Source organism: Eurosta solidaginis, chromosome 1, assembly GCF_040869045.1.
Source record: "Eurosta solidaginis isolate ZX-2024a chromosome 1, ASM4086904v1, whole genome shotgun sequence".
NCBI lineage: Eukaryota > Metazoa > Arthropoda > Insecta > Diptera > Tephritidae > Eurosta > Eurosta solidaginis.
Genome location: NC_090319.1, coordinates 326,329,018 through 326,350,865, shown reverse-complemented (window position 1 = coordinate 326,350,865; position 21,848 = coordinate 326,329,018). Strand labels below are relative to the sequence as shown.

General features: G+C 38.2%; 1 protein-coding gene across 2 annotated transcripts; it reads left to right on the top strand.

Moving 5' to 3' along the window:
- The first annotated feature begins 4,907 nt into the window (after positions 1–4,907).
- cal1 (chromosome alignment defect 1) lies at positions 4,908–14,881 on the top strand. 2 transcript variants are annotated; one of them, XM_067762046.1, is made up of 3 exons: positions 4,908–5,749; positions 11,824–12,647; positions 12,707–14,881. In XM_067762046.1, exons 2-3 carry the CDS (start codon positions 11,833–11,835, stop codon positions 14,451–14,453), a joined length of 2,562 nt encoding a protein of 853 aa, XP_067618147.1. In that variant the 5' UTR covers positions 4,908–5,749; positions 11,824–11,832; the 3' UTR covers positions 14,454–14,881. The 2 variants fall into 2 exon arrangements, with proteins under 2 accessions (XP_067618147.1, XP_067618146.1); XM_067762045.1 differs by lacking the exon at positions 4,908–5,749 and adding an exon at positions 11,404–11,635.
- The last annotated feature ends 6,967 nt before the right edge of the window (positions 14,882–21,848 follow it).

Genomic DNA, 21,848 nt, shown 5'->3' with positions numbered 1-21,848 from the left:
CGATTCGGTTCTTAATCGATATTTTTTTTTAGAAATGTAGAATCGATTGTTTTTTCTTTTTAAATCGTTAGATTCTTTAGGCATCGAAGCTTTCATCACTATCTGCTTTACGAAAGCTTGATGAAATAGATAAAGCTGGAGTCATTGGTGCTTTATCGGAAACCGTATCGGTAACCTTTTAACAGCTGATTCGACCAACCTTATGAGAATCAATGCAATCGATTATTGGTGCCGCTAAGGTCGTAACCGTATCGTAGCCAACCAACAATTGCAATTGGTTTTTGGTTTACCGTCGTAACGATAAACAGCTGATTACGTTAGAGATACGACTACAGCGATACGACATACGGCACCAATGACTCCCGCTTAAGGCCGAATTAAAGGGCGAATTATTGGTGACTTATAACCATAAAGCCATAACCAGATAAAACAGCTTCGCTCTTAATGGTGACTTATAACCATAAAGCCATAACCAGATAAAACAGCTGATCGAACCTACCTTATGGAAATCAATGTAATCGATTAATGGTGCCATAACATACCGCTAACTTGATTACATTGATTTCCTTAAGATAGGTTCGATGAGCTGTTTTATCTGGTTATTGCTTTATGGTTATAAGTCACCATTAATTCGCCCTATACAAAGAGCATACATAACAAGAGACGTCAGTTCGTATGTTTGATATCAAACACTCGCTACAAAAGATTGTGGTTACTGACAGTTGCTTCCGACTTTTCGTTTTAATTTTCGCCGCATGTCAAAATACTAGAGCAGTGTTGCTAGAACTTCTTTGCAGAAAAAAAGGCATATAGACAAAAATTAAAGGCTAGAAGAAGCGAAATAGAATTTTTGAAAGCTAAGAATAAAAGCTAAAAGTTAAAGGCAACTTTTCAAGAGTTTTACTAATTTTTTTCATAAAAACCATAACAGCTCTGCAAAAAATGCGATTAGTCTAGGATGAATGTTTTAAAGATTAATTGAGGTTGGTGTATTCAACGATTGCATATGCACAAACAAAAAGAAGCAGTCAAACTACCTAGCATTTTTCTTTTGAATGTAGTGTACGAATGCAGTGAAAATATTTGTCGGTTAGTGACAAGCAAAATTGTAAAGGAAACGGTTACTCAAAATGTAAAAATTAAAATTTTGGGTTTATTTTATACTGTTTCTCCTACATTTCTGTCAATTAAAACTACATTTGTGCATCTTTACAAGCGCAAAAATTTATTCATTTCAATGACGTAAAAATATATGGAAGAATAAACAGATGGAAGGTTATATGACAGTAGATGTCTCCGCTTATTAAAAGGGGTTTTTGGATCCCAACTCCGGATTTTGAGGGCGTATATGATCCAAGTATGCAGATTTTGTATATGAGACTAGACCTAAAACCTTAGGTATATCTTGATCGCAACATCTAACCACCACAACAAGACCTCCCGTTCTGACAAGTCCGTTGTTCATCAACTATCTATCCAAATTGTTTTTTATAAAATCCGACTTTACTCCTTTATTTGCCAGAATTGCCTCTGTTCTGCTACAATTAAATAATTGAACGATTTTTGAATCTGTGCAGTAGTGAAAAAGACAAAAATATCAAAATTGTGGCTATTTGCTTAAAAAGCACAAACATTTACAAAAAGGTACCAGCACACCAAACAGAGTCCGAAGTGGCAACCGTGATTTTCGCCGTGTTTTTGCGAACAGCTTAAAAAGAAATGTCAGTAACCACAATCTAATGCCCCTATTACCGTTTACAACTCAACTCTGATTGGGTTGAAATTTCGCAATTTGGTATTACGGATTACAACTCAACCTGTCAAAAAAAATGTCGGTTGAGTTGTCTAGTCTAACAACTTTTTGTGGCATTACCGTTTACAACCTTGTGTTGGTGTAGTTGTCAAAGACTTCAAAATCTTACAACTGATTACTAGCAGTGGTCTCATACAATTTTCCAGTTGTTTTGAAAAAATGTTAAGTTTTAGAAGACGGTTCACCACCTAATTTTTAACAAAAATTTTCAAAGTTGGTATCACAAGACACGTTTCGACCTCCGATTTGAGAATCCGAAAACAAAAATTAAACATTTTGTTTCTGTCATATCATTTCTGTTCAAATTTTCATGTGGTTGTTGTATTTTGCCAGATTTTTTGTAAACACTAATGCAGAAAGGCGTTGGATCCACCAGGGTTATTTTTACAAATTGCGGGCAAAGGCCGCCAACGCAGAAAGATGTTCTGTGCGAAAACACTGTGCATCGGACCTCATATTTCGGAGCCTCTCGGGCCATTTTGTGAGTTTTTGTAAATATCTTTCGACAGAAATAAAATTTTTAATTTCCGCTTTCGAATCCTAAAAACGGTGATCGAAACACGTCTTTTGGTACCACCCTTGATAAGAGTTAAATGGGCACGGTCTCATAAAACGTTACTTAATAAAAACAAAAAATTTAAAGCCGTTAGTTAAACCTTTTTTAATCAAACAATAAACAACAATTTTGTATGGAAAAAACAACGTTTAAACGAAGGATTACATTGAATAATTTTTTTACTCTATGGAGCGACATTTCGAAGTTGAACGAGGCTGGCCGCAGTTCGGATGCAACCAAAATAGGTGAAATAATGCGAACATGAGTCCCATTGATACTCCTTGGAATCCTGTTTTAGAGTAAAATACAATTGTTGCTGTTTGGGTTTTAATCCACTTCGCACAAATATGCTCCCCAATTATATCTAAAACCAGTCCAACACCAAAATCATTTCCACAGCATATTTGATAGCTGCCGCCAGGAAGGAATCAGAGTGTGGCGCATAATTTTAAAATACGAAGGCGTATGCAGAAATGATCCTTAATTTTGTTTAGTAATGAGCAAAATGCTTCCTTTTAAATCTGCAAAATAACTTCATGAGAAGCTGATCATTTGTCACTTAAAAATTTTCTTACTTGGTGTTTGGTAGTTCCAAAGTATTGGAATGATCACGCGAATATTTTCCGCATTTCCTCCACAAATTGATCAGCTGTTCATTTATCTGTCAAATCATCACTTTCTGAAGTTGGCAACTCAATTCAACTTCAACTGAAATAACCCTACAAGAACACTGACTATCATATGACTATCATCTGATTGTCAGCAATGTCAACCTAACGATCAGCGCCTCATACAAACTTTATATCACAAACTTAAGGGGGCTTGCGCAAATGTGATGTAAACAACTGTGTACGTGTGAGTTTTTGCCTCCTTCTTATACACCAACATGGCCTACTGATTAAGTATATAGCCGTACTGCTCACTCTCATTCCTTTTCCTGGATCAGTGCTGACACTCTAACTATCAAAAAGTGTCATAAATGATAGTTTACTGTAGATATCAGGTTTGACTGTTATACTATCATAAATGACCATTGTTATATTCCGCCAAAAATGGAACAATGCTTTTTGCTTTTTATTTACTTTATTTCATTACGTTTTTAATTTTGTACGTTTTATAAGAATTCGAGTTCAAAATGTTCAATTTAAATTCAGAAAATAACAAAACAACAGAAGATCCTCATGCGGAAACACATTTAAAAATGAATCACCACTAACCACTATTATTTTTCGCGTATAAATTTTTTGAGTGCGCCCCATACATTCCGCCAGCTTTTGGTATTTTTTAATATTATTTTCGATTTTTTTTTTTCTTTTAGCATGGAGCTTTGAAATGCCTTCTTTTTCATTTTTTAAACTTATTTTTTATATGGTTTTCGTCGGTTGAAAATGGCGGAATTTAAAAAATAACAAAACAACCGTGATAATCATTTGATTGTCATATGACAGTCAGTAGTGACAACATGATTAAATCGGATAATCTGTTCTCGCATACATAAAATTCCGTTGAGAATTGTGTATCTGTCTCACATGCATTATGGTATCTGCTGTATGTTCTTTTGTTCTGTACCAGGTGTCCGAAGCCTTCCCAGTTTCAGTCCTTTTTCATGATTATAGGCTGTCGTTGGGAACATGCGGACATGCGTGAGCGAACAAAGGAACATACATAAATTTGAGTATCAATGTTTACGTCATCGCAGGATCAGCATTGTCAATTACAAGTGTGAGTGTATTAGTAAAACTATCAGCGTTTCTTGTAGGGAAGTTGTAATTCGGAATACCAAACAGGAGTTGAATTGTCTAAAAGTTGAGTTGTTTTAATTACAACCCAACTAAGTTGAGTTGTTCACCGTAATAGGGACATAAATCAACGAGTAGTTTTTGGTTCGAAGCAAACATGTTAAGTGATGTCTCTTGTTGATTTATGCTCTTTGATACATATCAGTTTTGATGTTTAGTTGGATTAGAAATTAAAAGCCCCGACACCTAAGAAATTGTTCATATAGATGAGTTTAACACAAGCTTATGCATTATGAGTAGATTGCACGTATTTTTATGGAGAACGGTAGAATGAGGGACACTGGCGCCATCTGATATTGAAAAGTAGCCAACTCCCAAACTCTGTTACAAGCAAAGCATAAGAAGGAGAATTTGACATTTATTTTGGCTAAGGGTATTGGCACACTTTGAAAGTTAAACTATTTTTCCCACTGGTTGGTAAATTTTCTAACATTTTTCGCAAGTAAAAACTGCAATATAACAAATGAATACGACACAAAATATGTTGGCAAGTATCTTTGTTGTATAGGGAGAATGTTTATACCAGTGTTTCGCGAAATTTTTTATGTGAATAGGCAAGGCGAAATAAACTTCAATTGCCAAGTCTGAAGTTCCTTCATTTACAAGCGCAACATCTTGATTTATTGTGGCGATGTTATTGGAATGCATAAGCTTGTGTTAAACGCATCTTTATGAAAAATGTCTTTGTGCCGCGGCCTTAAGTGGATCACTCGTCAATATACTGCCGAAGCAGCAATATCATTTTTTAGGTATGTCCGCGTAATTAAATGTAATATGTTTTCGTTAAAGAAAATATGTTTTGTGTAAAGTAAAAAAAAATTTATGTTTTGTCTATTCAAACAAACTTTCGTTTATTAAAATAAAATTTCAAGATTGTAATAATGTGCAATATTAAAATCAAATCTACTTAAAATTGAGTATCGTGGTCGTATAATATATATAACGGGGATACTAAACGGTAAAATGAAATCAACTTAGAGATTATTGTAACAAAACATGTACAGTCATGTACAATTCAATTTAAACGTCAACTAATAATTTCATAAGAAAAATCAATTAATACAATACTAATTATATGACATGAAACAAAATGCGCTGAAATTTAATAAAGAAATCATTTTAAAAATTTAACATCTGTCAATTCATATTGTTTTTGATTACCCTGGCCACATGGGTGAATTGCTCGGCCATACAAATAGAAAATAAAAAATGAGATATTAACTATTGTAATGCATTCAACCCAAAGTGACTAAAATTAAATCTTTTTGACATTTTTGGACATATGAGTAACTACAAATAAGAGCTGCTATACACAGTGAAATCATGTAGACATGCTGATATATACATTGAAATCACGGATACAAACATACATTATTTGCCAACAAACAACAACAGAGGAATGCAAAATAAAGAAACAAAATCATTTACAAAAACTCAACATCTGACAATCATACTGTTTTTGATTACCCTGGCTATACAAATTGACAACAAAAAAAAAGAGGAAATACATATTCTGTAATTTTTATTATTTTTATAAATTTAACTTTATTGTGTTGTTGGCTTCGAGAGAAGCCACTTCTGGTAAGCAATATATTGAAAATGCGTTTATCTATTTTTTGGTATGATCAACTATGTTTGAATAGTAAATTAATGACTAATACTCAATGTAAAATTTCAGAAACATTATAACATCAACGCTTGTTACGATTTGGGGTCCCTCTACTTCGTACTAGGGTTTAATATAATCTGCGCGCATGGTTCTCGAGTCTCGAGTCGTTCGTATATAAGTGGAATTTCATTGTGTCCATTTACACGACTATATATTAAATTAATTTTCAGACACTAATAGTAGCTCAATCGGCACATTCGAAACATGGATTTTCGCTTATCCACAGTTAAAAATCCAAGGCAATGCCGAAAATTTTGAGTGGATGGTCTAAATCGACGTTTAGTATGTAAAGAATACGGCATTTTACTCAATTTCTATCCTAGACGTCCATCCCGATATCTGCTTTTAGATTAGAATTTGAATAAAATAAATAAAAAATAAAAAATTTCCCATAATTTAGTGTATAGGTACATTTTTCGGTGAAACTTTTGCGATTCGGGGGTTTGGGGCCCCTTGGGGCTGGGGCCCTGGTGCACCGCACCGCTTGCACCAGTCTCGATATGACCCTGCCTGCTTTATTTGTCGGGAAAAATCGAGTAAATGGTTAAGTACGTAAGTAAGTACATTGTTACAAAGGATAAGCAAAATTTAAATAAACTTTGTTCTTTCGATTTAATCGATTTTTTCTAGAATCGAATCGAAAAAATGTATTCTTAAAAAAATTGAATCGAATCCAGCTCTAAGAAGCACGATTTTTGTTGATTGATCATATGGAAATCAATGTTGTTAATTTTCCAATTTACGGCCTTTTAAAACGGATTATAGTATGGTCACATTTCGGTGTTAATAACAAAAAGGCAAGTAAGTGTTGTCGCGAAATGAATTCCGTCCACGCGCATCGTGCCGTTGCGAATGATAACTAACACCCCTATTATGAACTCGTACGATACACGATAAACGCTTGCAATCTGTTCTACAGTATTATGAAATAAATTCTAGCGTGTGAAACTCGATCGTTAGCGTTTATCGTTTATCGTGGTATTGCCATACGCTAAAGCCCCCATTACTGATACTTAGCATAGACTTGACTTGACTTGGCGTAAACTTGGCAACTTAGCCACGATTATACTCCACTTGGCGCATAAAATCTGGCATCATAATCAGCGTTGAAATTTATTTTTAAATAAATGTCAATTTGTACGACAAAATGTCAAAATGAAATGGAAACAAACAAATGGCATCTCAAAATGTAAACGTCACTTAGAACTTACATAGAAAATCAAAATTCAACATACTTCTAAGTCAAGTTAAGTTTTGAGTAATCAGTAACATGCAATGTTCATTTAACAGAACTGTATGTGACAGTTCGCAAGCCAAGTCAAGTCTATGCTAAGTATCAGTAATGGAGCCTTAACTATCGCATACGCTGTTCAATTTTCTACGCTAGCTATCGCTGATAAATTTTTCCACGATACGTTGGGAACTATTTAAATAAAAGTAAATATACAATTATTACATAATCCAAAATAATCCAACTACAGCCTCATTCCCAACACTCTGTTGCAACACTCTGGGCAAGAAGCCTTAAAGTGGCACAAACCTTCAAAATATTTGGGATGGATGGCCTATTTTTACGGGCGCGCAAACTGCCTTCTATTTCTGTTAAGACATACTCTGACATCAATTTTGTTTATTAAACTTTTTTTACTTTTAGTATGTCAAGTACTTACAGTGTAGAGTTCATTTCAAGAAGATTGGAATGATCTCTCAATTTTCTTCTTTCGGTGGAATCTATGCAAGTTCCGTCAATTTGTTCATTTGAGTTTATATAAAAGGTAACAGAGGTTGCATAAAACATTTTATTATAATAGCTTTTAAAAACTTTTGCCACTTTTACGTACAAGACAAATGAATTGTTAGTATTTACGTTTTGTTTTGCTATCTGTGTCGTATAGATTCACAAAAATTTGTAAACAAAACTCTGCTGTCATTCACAATAGTACATCTATCGGGCGTGTGGAAATCGCAATATGAAAGCTGATTTTTTACGATACGCTAGGAAGCGTTTATCGTCTATCGTATGAAAATTCATAATAGGGGTGTAAGTGTGATATCTTATTTGTCAACTGCCTGACAGGATGTTCAATATGGCTACTTTTTAGAGTTTTGACAGGGTGTTCAATATGGCGGCCCCTATCTTCAGCGGGTGATAGAAAGAGATACAAAATGAGACAGCGATAGTCAATTTCAAGTCAGGTGATCCAATCACTTTGGAATTTTGACGTCTATGCAAAAGATATCACACTTAGTTATCATTCACAATGCATCGTTCGCTGTCACTAGCGCACAAATGTTACGTTCCAATGAAGCGTGAACCAGATACGGAAAATAATTTAACATGCAAATGCAACAACAAATTGAATCATATGGATCACATTCTATCCGTATCTGGATCACGTTTCATTGGAACACGAGAAATGTGTAGTAGGCACAGAATCGCGGGGATCCCACTCCCGGAATTTCGGTATTTCTTCGGAATCTCATATTGCAAAATTAATTAACCTTGGGGAATGGTGTGTTTGTTTTGAAATCGTTTTGAAACATAGGACCAGGGATGTACCTTAACGTTAAGGCCCCATTACTGATACTTAGCATAGACTTGACTTGGCTTGAGAACTGTCACTTACAGGTCTGTGAAATGAACATTGGATGTTACTGATTACTCAAAACTTAGCAACACTTAGCTTGACTTAGAAGTCTGTTGAATTTTGATTTTCTATGTAAGTTCTAAGTGACGTTTACATTTTGAGACGCCATTTGTTTGTTTCCATTTCATTTTGACATTTTGTCATACAAATTGACATTTATTGATTATGATGTCAGATTGTATGCGCTAAGTGGAGTATAATCAAGGCTAAGTTGCCAAGTTTACGCCAAGTCAAGTCAAGTCTATGCTAAATATCAGTAATGGGACCTTTAAGCTAATCGTTTATCAAAAAATTTCCACCGTTTCTGTTGAAACACTTCGAAATATTATCGATAAAGAAATTATTAAGATAAATTGTATCTCGTTTTTAACCGAAACGAAAAGCTTTCGTTAACGTTAAAAACGTTAACAAAAACGTGATACTTTATGTCTCAATTGTGCTGGCAATGCTATAGCCATGGTGAAGCCGTAAGGTGGTAACAGCGAGCGGACATACGCACAAACCCCATGTAATTTGTTTGTGTAATTCGTTGGTGTTAATGTCAAAAATACTCTGAGAAATGTTCGTACTGTCAAAATTCATGAGAAAAGTTGCAATCAGCTTAGGTAATGCTTTCACCTTTAATGACTCCGCCATCAATCAGCTTTGCCAGCATAGTTTGAAATTAATAATCAACATAAACGATTTGATTTCGTTTTGATATGGCAGAAAACGAAACAAAATCATTTCGATAATTTGACGTTCTTAACGTTAATAAACGAAAGGAAATGAGTTTGTTTTTCGTTTATTAACGCTAATTATCGTAACGAAATGATATCGGTTCGTTGGTTAAGCATACCTGCATAGGACCGAGATAAAAATGGTTTGGTAAACAACATGAAGAAATATTTATTCAGGTGTTGTCATCCCGTTGACGTTTTCCCTTATTTTGACAAGCTTGCATACATTATAGGGGGTGTTTTATGATGCAGAACTGCCTCTGAGTTCTACTGCGATCGGACCAGATTTTACTATACGTTCAAAAATATTATAACTACATATATAAGCCGCACAAAATAATTTACGTAACTTTGTGTTCCCCAAAAGAATATAGAAAACATTTTGCAGAAAACAAATATTTTGGGGAATTTTGTGCGAAAAATGAAGCAATCAAAATTTAATACTTTTGTAATACAAGTAAATACTGGAAAATAGAGCTACCGAAAGAGTGAGGTTATGTTGTTAACATCACTTTTATTATTACATCCTGGTAAACAACTCATAATTCTATAAATTACATATTTATTTTTGAACCAAAACTCAAACGTAACAGTCTCTGAATGATGCCGAAATATTCCGGATTGCAAACGATTTTCAGGATTCGAGCTCTCCTATTCGTCACAAGAGCTATATTTCAATGTTTTATATTGATAACAATGAGAAAAATTTAAACTTAAGATTTTTTAACGAATACGACACTTTTCTTGGTAACTCTATACGACAGCATGACGCTCTTAATACACGTCCAAATATCGGAAACTACAAATTTTGCTTCTGTCAAGAGATATTTCCAAAAAACCGAAAAACTTCCTGGACGGCTGCGGAACTGGGAGTGGGATGTCCATTTATTTGCGCAAACAGCTTTCCTAATACGCTAATACCCGTCCAAAAATATAGATAGATGTGTTAAACGACGTGCATTGATCTCGACAACAATTATCCGAAGGCAAAAAAGAAACATGTTACATCTGTCCATTGATATTTGTCGTTGAAGTTGATAACTTTTATTTGTTTTTTTGGTAGTTTTATTGCACACAGGAAATCATTTTGCTTACGAAGGGATTTTGCACAGATTTAGTTGTTATCCCATACCATTAATGGATAGGACAGGGTAATTTTTTAAAAGCGCACCAATGCAGAAAGGTGTTCTGTGCAAAATGCTACAGATCCACCCCCGGTTGCGTACGGGTTCGTGGTAATTCTTCGGGTTTTCGTGAATAGCTTTTGAAACGACGCAAGTACGAGTCTTTTGACACCTCTCCCATATTTTTGGACGCATATAAACTGTCGACCGATATTCAAGACTTTTACCAATCGACCACCGTTGTACCAAAGAGGATAAATATAATAAGTGACGTCATTCGTCACTTTGAATAATATTTTTGGTTAGGGTAATCGCGGTTTTTTTTTTTATTCTCGAGTTCAAAATTGCTTCGTCCTGCGCACCTACATCACAGTTGACTGCTTGGGCGAATGAAAGAGAGAAAAAAACAAGAGGTAAAGGAAAATGACCCATAAAAACAGCTGCTCTTTTATTTACATGCGCAATGCGCAATCTTCCCTGTGTGATTTGTGAATACGCGTATACCATGGTTCAATTATGTACAGTTTGGCTCATCTGATCAGCTGATTTTATTTATGTCATTGCATGGTCGAAGGGATTGTCAAAAGTAGATGGCAAACTCAAAATGAAACCAACACATTGGCAACATTTTACTTACACATACAAAATCTGCTAAGTTTTATGTTTCGATTCCATACCATTCGCACCAACACCAATACACAGATTTTGACAATTTGAACACACATATTTTGTTGCTTTGGAGATGAGCCAACCTATATATAGTTGAACCATGGCGTATACGCTCTAAAGCTGGAGACATTGGTGCTTTATCGGTAACCGTATCGGTAACCTTTTAACAGCTGATTCGACCAACCTTATGAGAATCAATGCAATCGATTATTGGTGCCGCTAAGGTCGTAACCGTATCGTAGCCAACCAATTGGGTTTTGGTTTACCGTCGTAACGATAAGCAGCTGATTACGTTAGGGATACCGATACAGCGATACGCCATACGGCACCACTGACTCCGGCTTAATGTTAAACAGAGGATCGGATGTCTAACTATTTATCGATTATCTTTGCTCCTCGACTGCTGCTGTTCATCCCTACGATTTCTAAATTTAAAAAATGGAAGCTTAACGGGTCGCATTTTCATTTATGTTTGGTTTATTAGAATACTAAAATATTTATTGAGGATTTGAAGGCAATAAAGTTATTGTTGCGTTGAAATAATTGTCTATAAAATGAATCCCATGGTGGTAGTTGATGAAGAAACATTAGGACAGCGGGAATTTGAACGTGGTAAATGGTGGAGCAACTTTCTCAAGGTACGAAGAACCGATTGAAAAGTAAATTTAACAAATATGGGAGCATATCCATAGTCGAAATAAAATAGGTTTTAAATTTAGTTGCAGCTTTTTTGACAGATAGCTCATAGAAAATTATGTCAAAAAGCTTCAACTAAATTTAAAACCTATTTTATTTTGTCTATGATTATGTGCCATGGTATTTTTAGGAGATCTCGATGATTCACGATAATCAAGCAATACATGTGAATGATATCGAGACTTTATATTACAATGATGCTGCTGAAGACGATTGGAAAGATTTCGAGGAGGCTGAAGAAGCATCAGAAAATGCCCCTGACATTGATGAATTGGTGGTAACAACAATAGAGGAGCGGAAATCATTTATCGAGTCAAATGAAGCACAAGATATCCTAAATGCAACATTGCCAGTTTTAAAAGAGCACCAAAGAAAATGGGAATCGGCAGGCTTGAATCAAATACTTGATACATTCGATAGCGCACGAATAGAGGAACAAGTAGGCGGTTGGCTTAAGCGAAACCATAGTATTTCTCAACAACATAATAGATATACAACAGCTACTGACTCTGATGAGTCCGGCTCATTGCTTTCAAGTGAAACGGCGGATTATATACGAACTGCGAGAAAAAAGTCTCATTCACAACAGCGACGCAGTTGTATTGGCTCCATTGGAAGATTAAAAAAATTTCGCAAAATTCATCATAACCATAGAACAATAATTGAAACCACAACATATAGGGCTTACAATTGCAATTGTGGAAAATATAACTCGAATTGTGGTGACCGTAGTAGTGAACCATTTGCTGATACTAATAGGAGGAGTGCTTCTTTTAAGAAAAAATGCGGAATTTTAGAGCAAAGAGAGCGTATAATAATGAACAGAGAATGCTCGTCAAGCTCAGATGCTGATGATGTTTCGTATCAAAATCGTACACTTTCACGGGCGCCAAAATTGTTCAACCACAAACATTCTGCATTGGTGTGTCATAAGGCATTGCACATCGGAGACAGGTTAGTTTTTGTTTGATATTTAAAGCTAATTTTTTTAAATTACAATTTAATTATTCCAGAGATGGGTTGATTTCTATGATTGACACAAAATTTAAAACACCGCCAAGGTCATCTATTAACAAGCTGGATTTTACTAAAACAGCACCATCCAGACTCAACCAAAAGAGACGAGCAGCTGTAGTAGCTATGCAAAAACTTTGTGATAAAGATATGACAAAATTAGATGCCACACAAGTGAGCCAAAATGTGGAAGATCACTCTTCGACATCTGAAGATGCTGATGAATCGTTCAAAAGAAATTTAGAGTTAGCTATAGCACTTTCGATGAAAACGCTCAAAATAAGTCGGAAGAAAAACACTCACTTAGAAAAAAAATCACAAAGAGATAGCTCGAGTAATTCAAGAAGTAGTATCTCATCAGTGGCAAACGGCTATCAACGGAAGCCGCTTAATGATACTAAAAGTTCTCAGCAAAAACCTATGCTAAGCGATCGTATTATCGACAACGAAGACATGAAGGAAAATACATTTTTTGCTAACTTGGGAAATGTATGCAACTCTACAGCACTTAATTCTGCTATGGCTAAGCTAGAAATAACTTCTGTTGGCACACGAAAAATACGTACTAGTCCTTCGTCGAGCAATAGTGACAGTTCCCTAGCTATGGGTGAGACCATAATAGATGTTCAAAATAATGAACATTCAAAAAACCAAAATATGCCGTTGGCTAGCCAGAAATTGGACGCCGTTGCCGGCACACATAAAATTGTGAATAATCCAGGACTGCAGACTCAAGCAAAACGTAATAGCATTGGCAGTGTAAAGAAATCAGCAGCTGGATTAAACAACTTTAAGGTATTTAGGAAAAAAGATTACCAATCAGATGAGCCAAAATGCATTTATGCAGACCAAAAAACCGAAGAAAATTCATCTGACGATAATGATGCAACCTTTAAAAATAATTTGGACACAGTTGTTACAGCTTCGATGCAATCGAACAAAAAAAAGCAAAAAGCAACTCCTCTATTTAAGAAAAATCGAAGAGATAGCTCCAGCAATTCGTTTAGAAGCACAGTTTCTTCGTCAAGCACTGATAAAATGACAACATTGAATACTTCTACAATTAAGCTTCCACAAAATAGAACATCAAGTATTTCAAGGAAACTTAAGCACAACAAAGAAGATACAAAGGAAAGTACATTTCTTACTAACCAAGGAAACATATGCAATTCTACAGCACTCAATAATGCAGTGGAGGCTGTGCGCCAACAGCTACCTATCATTGCTGAGAGCATAGAAAAACAATCGGAAGAAACGCCCAAAAAAAGTATTCGGTGTATAACAAATAAAACTGACATGCAAGAAATTAGAACGAGTAAAATTACATGTAATACTTACCATTCTACTGCACTCAGTAAATCGACGGTTAACAAGAAATTAGTTGTGCCCCATGCTGCAACTCCTCAAAAACAACAACGTAATAGCATTACCAGCGGCAGAAGATCCGAAATTCGTAACGTTAAAAATGTTGATAAGAAACTTAATAGAATTCTTGTATATAAACCATCGCTGCAAAGTGAGCACATATCAAATGGAAATATTAAAGTGACACAAGAAATGCTTAACGGTATAATTGGCGTCAAAAATGCAGCGCGTTTTTTCAAACATAATTTAAAACAGCTTACTTTTCCCAAAACATCTACTATTTATTTCTGTCCTCCCAAAAAAGAACTATCGAGCTCAGATAGCGAAGATGATCCTGTTGAGTTAGCTGGACTTTGCGGCGAATTATGTGCGTCCGATTAACATTTCAGCTAAGCTTGGGCCTTTATGGTCTTATGTCAATACACGTGCTGGATGAGATTGTTGCAAACAGCAAAGAGGATTGCAGAGTCTGCGCATAGAACTGCCTCTCATAAGTAATAATTCAGTTACATAGATAACATGTTGAAACTAAAAATATTCGCTGTTAAAAAAAGAATATATATTTTTTTTTAACAATTCATTTATAACATTTGTTGAAAGGTTTTTTATACAGTTCTTGATTATTAAAACTTTGTTATATGCATCTATGTATCTTATGAGTTATAACTAATTAGTATTAAGTACCAACTTAATTCGGTCTATGAATATGCACCATCAATTTTTAAGTTTTTTATTTAATATCATATCTACGCAATATTTGGATTTTAATTAAACTTTTAGCTAACTATCTGACGTTACTTTATAACAAACGATATTTTATTTGTATAATGCGTGACCTTTGAACATTGTAGTTTGGTCATTGAAAGGTGTCGGCTTTATTGCTATCTAGAATTTTCTTCAGCTCGGTCTCGCACAGAAAATGTTCATATTGCACGATCATTGTATGAAGGGAGATGTATTCATTTCGTACTCATAAAAAAGTTCATAATGAACATAAACGCTCCGAATAGGAACTCCTTTCAGACTTTCGTAACTCTGTATATCGCACGACGAATTTCGGGAAACTCCGCTTATTTCACACCTTCTACTAAAGTTCGTATCGCTAAACTGTTGAATAAATAACTCCAATATTCAATAATGCAAAATGGTCTTTATTATAGTACTTCACAATAACACTTGTACTTCGAAACCAATAGCGCGCCTAAATCAAACTGATTCCCCATGCCTCAGCTGGTGCTGCTTTTATGTTCTTCGGTTTCCTCATTTGCATATTTCTAGGCGGTTCTAGAATTTACTACTTGTTTACCAGCTATAAACTACAGATGCACGTTTGTAGCTTCTGTTGTTGTTGTTGTTGTAGCGATAAGGTTGCTCCCCGAAGGCTTTGGGGAGTGTTATCGATGTGATGGTCCTTTGCCGGATACAGATCCGGTACGCTCCGGTATCACAGCACCATTAAAGTGCTAGCCCGACCATCTCGGAAACGATTTATGTGGCCACATTAAACCTTAAGGCCATCCCTCCCTCCCTACCCCCAAGTTCCATGAGGAGCTTGGGGTCGCCAGAGCCCCGTCTGTTAGTGAAACAGGGTTCGCCGCGGATAGGTGAGGTTGACAATTAGGTTTGGAGAAGCTATATATTGCGCTGGCAACCTGAAGGGTTGCGCTACAGACCCCTTGAATCTGGTATTTTAGTCGCCTCTTACGACAGGCATACCTACCGTGGGTATATTCTTACCCCTTACCCGCTGGGTAAGTTTGTAGCTTCTCGCATAGCAATATGCGCGATGATTGCATACTTTTGTGAGTATCTCAGATAGATGCATGTGTATGTGTGAGAGCTACTTTGCTGATGATTGCATACTTTTGTGAGTAACTCTCCGCTGCTGTATGTACATATGTGTAGACATAATGATTGACTGCTTAGTATCCGCTTAGAGATGATAGTATCCCTTAGTGTTCTTATATTCGTCACGAGCAGCCCCTAAAATTTGAGCTTAAGTTCATAAGGAAGCTGCCGTGGTTGGTATAAATGTAGTGTACTCGCCTAAGATCACAGGCTCAATTGACTAATATTAATTAATTTCAGAACAATTGTATAAATGGAATTGCCCTCTGTAGAAGTTTTTGCAATTTAATTACTTTAATTTAGTTTTATTTTAATTTAATCTTTGATTTGAAGTTTAACTTAAACTTGAATTTAACAATTTTTAAAAGGTTAACAATTGTACGCATGAAGGAGCCTGTCACAAATAAACGTATGATGTATGTAATTCAGAATTGGAATAAAGCAAGCCAGCAAAAATAAAGTATACTACAGTCTTGACAAGCCATACATACAATCTATTACATCTATATCCCGGACGGTGGCGATAACAGTTTAAAAAAAAAAACATTTTTTGGGTTTTGGGGAGTGTTTTGGTCGAAAAATTTACCCTTTCGCCAATTTTTTCGCAGGCTCGAAAATTATGTTTTTGGGTATGCGTAGCGGAACTTTTTTTCCTGAGCCCAAATCCTATCGAAAAATCGATGGCGCTATATCGGTTAATAAATCGACCCAGTCTAATATACATATATTTGTTTGTTATGTTTTCGTCGTTACTGGGGCTTTTACTACCAATATAAAATAAAAAATAAATAAATGTAAGGCGCGATAACCTCGGAAGGGATTTTAGGCCGAGCTTCTCTTCTAATTTGCGTCGTGCTCCTCTTTATTTTTTCCTACAAATTGGTGGGACCGGACCTACTTGTTTTATGCCGACTCCGACCGGCATCTGCAAGGCAGATGAGTTTTCACTGAGAGCTTTTCATGGCAGAAATACACTCGGAGTGCTTGTCAAACACTGCCAAGGGGCGACCCCGCTTAGAAAAATTTTCTTCTAATTGAAAAAAACGTGTTTCTAAAATTTTGATAATGCTTTGCCCGGGGCGTGAACCCAGGATCTTCGGATCAGGCGGAGCACGCTACCATTACACCACGGCAGCCGCCACTACCAATATAAACTTACGCATATGAATAACATGCTTAGCTTAACCGGTTTTGCAAACTTGAAATTTAAAAGTTCTACACGATCCATAGCTTATGAGCATCATTCTGTTTTGCGTACGATGGTTCGGACGAACAAATCGAATCTTGGCGATTTTGTGGTTTTCTTTATAATCTAATATCTAATATATATTATAAATGGGAAAGTTTGGATGTTAAGATGTTTGGATGTTTGGATGTTTAGATGTTTGGATGTTTGGATGTTTGGATGTTTGGATGTTTGGATGTTTGGATGTTTGGATGTTTGGATGTTTGTCCAGACGTTTGTCTTTGTGACTCAATAACGCAAGAACGGCTGGACCGATTTGGATGAAATTTTGCACACATATAGCCAATAGTCTAGAAGGATCTACTAGCTATATATTTTTCAAAAGGGGCGTGGTCCCCGCCCCCTAGGAACAGTTATAATTTAATTATTATATTTTTTCGTCTTTGCGACTGAATCACGCCAGAATGGCTACACGGATTTTGATGAAATTTGGGACACAGACAGTAGTCTACTAGCGAAATTTTTTTCGAACATTGAAAGAGGGGTGGGGGTCCCACGACCCTTCGAGAAATTATTTTTCATAATTTTTGCACATTATAACTTTACGTATACTGGCCTTCATCAATATCACAGACTCAAGGGGTCAAATAAGTCGAGGGCTTACAAAGTAAGCAGTGACACCCTCCGACCGCCCCCCTTTATCTCCCCCTCTGGTGTAATATCCATAAATTGTTATAACTCAATCTAAATTTTCTCCTAAATCAATAGTTTTTGGTATCTCGTACATACAGAACGAGATCTAGACAATTTTGGAGGAACGATCAGTGGTCCTCTCCTCTACTCCCGCCATCCGCCCTCCTTCAATTGTTTTTATTAGCACGCTTTTATTAGCTTTACCTGTATGTTTCTATCTAAATTTTTATTCGCTCCAATGCGCCTGCTGCCTTATTAACATGGTTTTATAATTAGCTTCACCTTATTTGTAATCCCGTAAGGGTCATATCGAGACCCTTCCGGGATCATTTCTGGATGGTTTTCGGGATCGGTCCGGGATTACGCCGGGGTAATTTCGGAACTTTTTCGGGACTATTTCGGGATCATTTTGGGACCCTTCCGGGATCATTTCTGTATAGTTTACGGGATCCGTCCGGGATCCCGTCGGGGTTATTTTGGAACATTTTCGGGACTATTCCGGAATCATTTCGGGACTATTTCGCGATCATTTGGGGACCCTTCCGGCATCATTTCTGGATGGTTTTCGGGATCCGTGCGGGATCTCGTCGGGGTCATATGGGGACTTTTTCGGGATCATTTGAGGGCTCTTCCGACATCATTTCTGGATGGTTTTCGGGATCCGTCCGGGATCTCGTCGGAGTCATTTGGGGACTTTTTCGGGATCATTTTCGGGCTCATCCGGCATCACTTCTGGATGGTTTTCGGGATCCGTCCGGGATCCCGTCGGGGTCATTTCGGGACTTTTTCGCGACTAATACGGGATCATTTGGGAACCCTTTCGGCATCATTTCTGGATGGTTTTCGGGATCCGTCCGGGATCCCGTCGGGGTCATTTCGGGACTTTTTCGCGGCTAATACGGGATCATTTGGGAACCCTTTCGGCATCATTTCTGGATGGTTTTCGGGATCCGTCCGGGATCCCATTAGGGTAATTTCGGGACTATTAGGGGATCATTTGGGAACCTTTCCGGCATCATTTCTGGATAATTTTCGGGATCCGTCCGGGATGCCGACGAGGTCATTTCGGGACTATTTCGGGATCATTTGGGATACCTACCGGCATCATTTCTGGATGGTTTTTGGGATTCGTCCGGGATCCCGTCGTGGTCCTTTCGGGACTTTTTTTCGACTAATACGGGATCATTTGCGGACCCTTTCGGCATCATTTCTGGATAGTTGTCGGGATCCCGTCACGGTCATTTCGGGACTATTAGGGGATCATTTGAGGACCTTTCCGGCATCATTTCTGTATTGTTTTCGGAATCCTTTCGGGATCCCGTCAGGGTCATTTTGGGACTTTTTTGGGCTAATACGGGATCATTTGGGGATCCTCTAGGGGTCGTTTCGTGACTTTTTCTGTTTTATTTCGGGATCATTTGGGGACCCTTCCGGCTTAATTTCTTGATGGTTTGCCGGATCCATCAGGGTCATTTCGGGACCATTTTGGGATCATTTGGGGACCCTTCCGAGATCATTTCTGGATCCGTCCGGGATGCCGTAGGCGCCATTTCGGGATTTTTTGTTACTTTTCCGGGATAGTTTTTGGACCCTTCCGGGATCATTTCTGGATCTGTGCGGGATCCCATCTGGGTCATTTCCGGACTATTTCGGGATCATTTTGGGATCCTTCCGGAATCATTTCTGTATGGTTTTCGCGATCCGTCGTTGATTCCCTCGGAGCCATATCGGAACCTTTTCTGGAGTATGTCGGGGTCATTTGGGGACTTTTTCGGGATCATTTGGGGCTCTTCCGGCATCATTTCTGGATGGTTTTCGGAATCCGTGCGGGATCTCGTCGGGGTCATTTGGGGACTTTTTCGGGATCATTTGGGGGCTCTTCCGGCATCATTTCTGGATGGTTTTCGGGATCCGTCCGGGATATCGTCGGGGTCATTTGGGGACTTTTTCGGGATCATTTGGGGGCTCTTCCGGCATCATTTCTGGATGGTTTTCGGGATCCGTCCGGGATCCCATCAGGGTAATTTCGGAACTATTAGGGGATCATTTGTGGACCTTTCCGGCATCATTTCTGGAAAATTTACGGTATCCATCCGGGATGCCGACGAGGTCATTTCGGGATTATTTCGGGATCATTTGGGATACCTACCGGCATCATTTCTGGATGGTTTTTGGGATTCGTCCGGGATCCCGTCGGGGTCATTTCGGGACTTTTTCTCGACTAATACGGGATCATTTGCGGACCCTTTCGGCATAATTTCTGGAGAGTTGTCGGGATCCGTTCGGGATCCCGTCACGGTCATTTCGGAACTATTAGGGGATCATTTGAGGACCTTTCCGGCATCATTTCTGGATAGTTTTTGGAATCCTTTCGGGATCCCGTCAGGGTCATTTCGGGGCTTTTTCGGGATCATTTAAGGATGGCTTTCAGGATTCGTCCGGGAACCCGTCAGGGTAATTTCTGGACTTTTCCGAAACTATTTCGGGATCATTTTGGGACCTTCCCAAGATAATTTCTGGATGGATTTCGGGATTTGTCCGGGATGCCCTCAGGGTCATTTTGGGACTATTAGGTGAACATTTGAGGACAGTTCCGGCATCACTTCTGGATGGTTTTCGGTATCCGTTCAGATTCCCGTCGGAATAATTGCGGGACTTTTTCGGGATCATTGGGGTCCCTTCCAAAATCATTTCTGGATGGTTTTTGGGATTCGTCCGGCATCCCGTCGGGGTCATTTCGGGACTTTTTCTCGACTAATACGGGATCATTTGCGGGCCCTTTCGGTATCATTTCTGGATAGTTGTCGGGATCCGTTCGGGATCCCGTCAGGGTCTTTTCGGAACTATTGGGAGATCATTTGAGGACCTTTCCGGCATCATTTCTGGTTAGTTTTCGGGATCCTTTCCGGGTCCCATCAGGGTCATTTCGGGACTTTTTCGGCATCATTTAAGATTGGTTTTCAGGATTCGTCCGGTATCCGTCAGGGTAATTTCTGGACTTTTCCCAGACTATTTCGGGATAATTTTGGGACCCTCCCAAGATCATTTCTGGATGGATTTCGGGATCTGTCCGGGATGCCGTCAGGGTCATTTTGGGACTATTAGGTGATCATTTGAGGACTTTTTCGGCATCACTTCTGGATGGTTTTCGGTATCCGCTCAGGATCCCGTCGGAATTATTGCGGGACTTTTTCGGGATCATTTGGTGTCCCTTCCGGCATCATTTCTGGCTGGTTTTTGGGATTCGTCCGGCATCCCGTCGGGTTCATTTCGGGACTTTTTCTCGACTAATACGGGATCATTTGCGGGCCCTTTCGGCATCATTTCTAGATAGTTGTCGGGATCCATTCGGGATCCCGTCAGGGTCTTTTCGGAACTATTAGGTGTTCATTTGAGGACATTTCCGGCATCATTTCTGGATAGTTTTCGGGATCTTTTCGGGGTCCAGTCAGGGTCATTTCGGGACTTTTTCGGGATCATTTAGAGATGGCTTTCAGGATTCGTCCGGGAACCCGTCAGGGTAATTTCTGAACTTTTCCGAGACTATTTCGGGATAATTTTGGGACCTTCCCAAGATCATTTCTGGATGGATTTTGGGATCAGTCCGGGATGCCGTCAGGGTCATTTTGGTATTAGGTGATCATTTGAGGACCTTTCCGGCATCACTTCTGGATGGTTATCGGTATCCGATCAGGATTCCCTCGGAATCATTGCGGGACTTTTTCGGGATCATTTGGGGTCCCTCCCAAGATCATTTCTTGATGGATTTCGGGATCTGTCCGGGATCCCGTCAGGGTCATTTAGGGGTGCGTTCGAGATCCCGTCAGGGTCATTTCGGGACTTCTTCGGGAATATATCGGGATCATTTCTGGATGGTTTATGGGATCCGTCCATGACCCCTTAAGGGTCATTTCGGGACTATTAGGCGATCATTTGAGGACCTTTGCGGCATCACTTCTGGATGATTTTCGGTATCCGTTCGGGATCCCGTCGGAATCAATGCGGAAATTTTACGGAATCATTTGGGATTCCTTCCGGCATCATTTCTG

Excerpts from the sequence above, each read along its gene's own strand:
- cal1 (XM_067762045.1), top strand. The coding sequence starts at position 11,552 with ATGAATCCCATGGTGGTAGTTGATGAAGAAACATTAGGACAGCGGGAA. Across the intron at positions 11,636-11,823 it reads GGTGGAGCAACTTTCTCAAG|GAGATCTCGATGATTCACGA; the intron begins GTACGAAGAACC and ends TGGTATTTTTAG. Across the intron at positions 12,648-12,706 it reads GCATTGCACATCGGAGACAG|AGATGGGTTGATTTCTATGA; the intron begins GTTAGTTTTTGT and ends TAATTATTCCAG.